Below are 3,627 nucleotides of genomic sequence, written 5' to 3' on the forward strand. Positions count from 1 at the left end.
GTTTACTTTATAAACGTTTTACTAATAAAATGATATATTCTACAGTTAAACGTTTTCACGTATACTCTATTTCTAAGTCTAACTGATAATACGCTTTTGTAAGACCTCGTACTCTTGGTTTGTTTACATTTCAAGTAATGTCCTTTAAATTTAAGAACAGCTGACAGAAATCGAAAAACGACGTTCAAATTCTGATGTGGTATATTGTAAATACAGTGCTTGTGCCATTCCTATCGTACGCGAGACATTGGCTACAGTTACATGATTAATACAAAGTCATGAGCATCCTCGTGAAAATTATAGAAATTTAAGCTCAAGTTAGAAAGAAAGATTGGCCTTTGAGTTAAAGTTCCGGATAACACGCGTTCTCAGAAAAGCTGTTCCAATCATGACAGAAGTAAGCATACAAGATTTAGAGGAACTTCTCGGATACTTCTCGACCAACACGACGTACGAAGCCAAGAATGCAGACATCACGGTAACTCTTTTTACGCTTACATTTTTATAAACTATCTTGTCTCGTCTGTGTAAATAAATGAACACTATTTCTTTTTCTAGTGTAAAGCGATCATGCAAAAATGTCTGCTGCTCACTGATCTAGATTATACTCACTCCGTAATAAATAACAGTGAAGGCGATCTTAGTGCATCCTATCCTAGCCATCTGATCATTTTAAAATACAAGAAGTTCAATCTGTGTGACACGCTGCTGCCACTGCCAGAGATCATAGACGAAAGCATGTATGACTTTAACGAATTGAAGGAATTGATAAACACTGCAAAATATGCCAGGTGTCGTACAAGATTTCCACTGCCGGTTATATTATACAAAGGTAGACACGTCTGCAGATCGGCCACAGTGTCCGGTGGAGTAGAAATGTACGGCAGATCTGTGATAGAGTACTTGTACGCCCTTTTCGGTAGCAAAGGGACAGTTTCTGTTGAGCAAGAAGTAGACGAGGCTCGTGGAGATGATTCTGTATCTAACGAGTCCTCATTGTATGATAAAGTCAGGCAGCAAGATATCAAGCTTCTGAAAACGTTTAATGTAGGAACCATAATAGATTTTATGGTCGAGAAGAAGAAGGTCAAATGTAATATCAAGTAAGTATAGAAAAATTTCACGACAATGATCGACGCACACATCTTAATTATGCTACCTATTTAAAGATGTTCTCTCCCTTTGAAATAACTTTTAGTTCTTCACAGATTCAGTGAAATTCAGTAATAGCGAATAGCATGATCGGTTTTATTTTCTTTTTTATTTCATTTCATCAACTTTTAGAGGACCTTAAACAGAGTTCTTTTGTTCGGTATCCAGCGTGACGTCCTCGGAGAAAGTAGACAAGCTGAACAGATACTCCGACTTCATCCTAATTTCACTGCCGTATCCTGGATGTGAATTCTTTAGGGAGTTTCGAGGAAACAACTTCTTGGCCGAAGGTTTGATGTTCGACTGGTCTCAGCCTTACGTGGATGCAGAAATTAATGTGCCGGAGGATTCGATCTCGAGTCAGTTACGAATCAATTGGGATCAATATCAAGGATGGGATCTACTTAAATTGACTCAAAATTATTTGAAACTTATATTAAGATATTTGAGCGATAGTAGTAACGGGATATTGATTCATTGTATCTCAGGTAAGTTCCTATCTCAGGTAAGTGAGATTCCTACTCGAACGATTGACCGAGCTAACGTCCATTACCGTTTTTATAGGATGGGATCGCACACCCCTGTTTATCTCGTTATTGAGAATCAGCTTATGGGCTGACGGTGCAATTCACACATCGCTAAACGTGTATCAAATTCTCTACTACACCATAGCGTATGACTGGATGTTATTCGGCCACGATTTAAAAGACAGACTGAGCAAAGGGGAAGATATATTTTTCTTTTGTTTCTATTTTCTAAAGCATATTTACAACGAAGAGTTTAGCATTCATTCGCTGCGTAATGACAGCGATTCACAATTGGACAACGTGACGTTTGTGACGTCGAGAGTGATACCGTGTTCGGTCAGTGACAATTTAAACCCGAATAGTTCTCCTAGTTCTGTTAGTAAAAGTAGCAGAGATAGTCTAGATAATAATCCACCAGCGTTGTTTCACTGTGATTCCACAGAAACTATTCAAGACGATTGTCACGGTAACGAGTAAGTTCCTTTTATCGCTCGCGGACGTCCATCGCTTTTCTTACTTTCTTGGCAATCATTTTCTCGTTCTATAGGAACGTGGTACCAAGGTCATCTTATCTTTCGCCGAAGAAAAGAGTCGCTTCTGGATCGTTATCGCCCTTATCGCCGAATCGGACTTCGCTTGTCGCTTCTGGATCGCGATCGCCCTTATCGCCGAATCGGAATTCGCCTGTCGCTTTTGGATCGCGATCGGTCTTATCGCCGAATCGGACTTCGCCTATCGCGATTCCCGGACAACAACAAGCCGAGTCTTTATCGTCCGGCGGCGGTTCTTGGCAGATGATATCTGGAACCGGGAGCCTTCACGGTTCCACGACCGTTAATGCACCGCTCACCGATGGACTGACGAATAGTTTAGGTTGTAAACCACTTTCTGAAACATCCCCGGGACACACGCCTCTAGAATCGAGCATAACGATCATCAAAGACGAAGCATGTTGTTGGATGACACAGTACGTACCATTAATTTATCGATCGCAGAATTTTCATAGTAAACGGAGAAAATAAGTAACGATCGTTCTGTTTCAGATCACGCAGAGAAAAGTTAGAATGTTTGAGAAATATATTTTATAAAGTTTATAGTCACACCGTGGGTTTCAAATAACAGACAATTCTGAGACGAATATCGCGGGCCAGTTTTTCAGCAATGTCGCGGAGACAGTAGGGATTCTTTCCATTCAACGCACATCCTTGTGACTGTAATGCATCGTTTACTTTTACTCTGCCACCTTTTCCCTTGGCTCCGTGATTATTAGTTTATTGTTATCGATTACTCGACTCAATTGAGAATTTTATAAAAACGCTATACAACATGTGAAAATAAAACAATTGTACATCATCGTTTATGCGAATAATGCATTGTTATACAAGATGATAGCGTGTATACGCGTGACATGAATAAAAGCTTGATATTTTTGTGTATATATACACCCATAATGAACTATAGACACAACAACCATAATGTTTCATTACCTCCCTATAGAATACTCTGCTACCCTCATGAAGATTACTACCTCTTTCTGTCTAACGACGCATGCGCACTACTCATGCACGTATATATTCGAATACGTTCGCGCCCTGACAGAATTGGACAAAATTAATTATATCAGAGAGGAACTGAGAGTGCTCACGTCCCAGGTTTCGGCGTCCCCAATTCGATGGTGCTGCCAAAGCTAAATTTTGCAGGAATCTGACACGTTCAGTTCAACGTTAGCATTTACCAAAACTACCGAGGAGAGATTACAATTTCTAAGTCTAACTGATAATACGCTTTTGTAAGACCTCGTACTCTTGGTTTGTTTACATTTCAAGTAATGTCCTTTAAATTTAAGAACAGCTGACAGAAATCGAAAAACGACGTTCAAATTCTGATGTGGTATATTGTAAATACAGTGCTTGTGCCATTCCTATCGTACGCGAGACATTGGCTACAG

At 39.8% G+C, this 3,627-nt stretch overlaps 1 protein-coding gene across 2 annotated transcripts; it reads left to right on the plus strand.

The window, feature by feature from the left end:
- The first annotated feature begins 38 nt into the window (after positions 1-38).
- Positions 39-3,079, plus strand: LOC108631149 (myotubularin-related protein 14-like). Of its 2 annotated transcripts, none has more exons than XM_026818647.1 (6): positions 39-478; positions 559-1,103; positions 1,321-1,640; positions 1,717-2,152; positions 2,227-2,646; positions 2,723-3,079. In XM_026818647.1, exons 1-6 carry the CDS (start codon positions 389-391, stop codon positions 2,796-2,798), a joined length of 1,887 nt encoding a protein of 628 aa, XP_026674448.1. In that variant the 5' UTR covers positions 39-388; the 3' UTR covers positions 2,799-3,079. The 2 variants fall into 2 exon arrangements, with proteins under 2 accessions (XP_026674448.1, XP_026674449.1); XM_026818648.1 differs by having other exon boundaries at positions 1,411-1,640.
- The last annotated feature ends 548 nt before the right edge of the window (positions 3,080-3,627 follow it).

This window comes from Ceratina calcarata, unplaced genomic scaffold (assembly GCF_001652005.2).
Source record: "Ceratina calcarata isolate Rehan_Ccalc_2016 unplaced genomic scaffold, ASM165200v1 scaffold815, whole genome shotgun sequence".
Classification (NCBI taxonomy): Eukaryota; Metazoa; Arthropoda; class Insecta; order Hymenoptera; family Apidae; genus Ceratina; species Ceratina calcarata.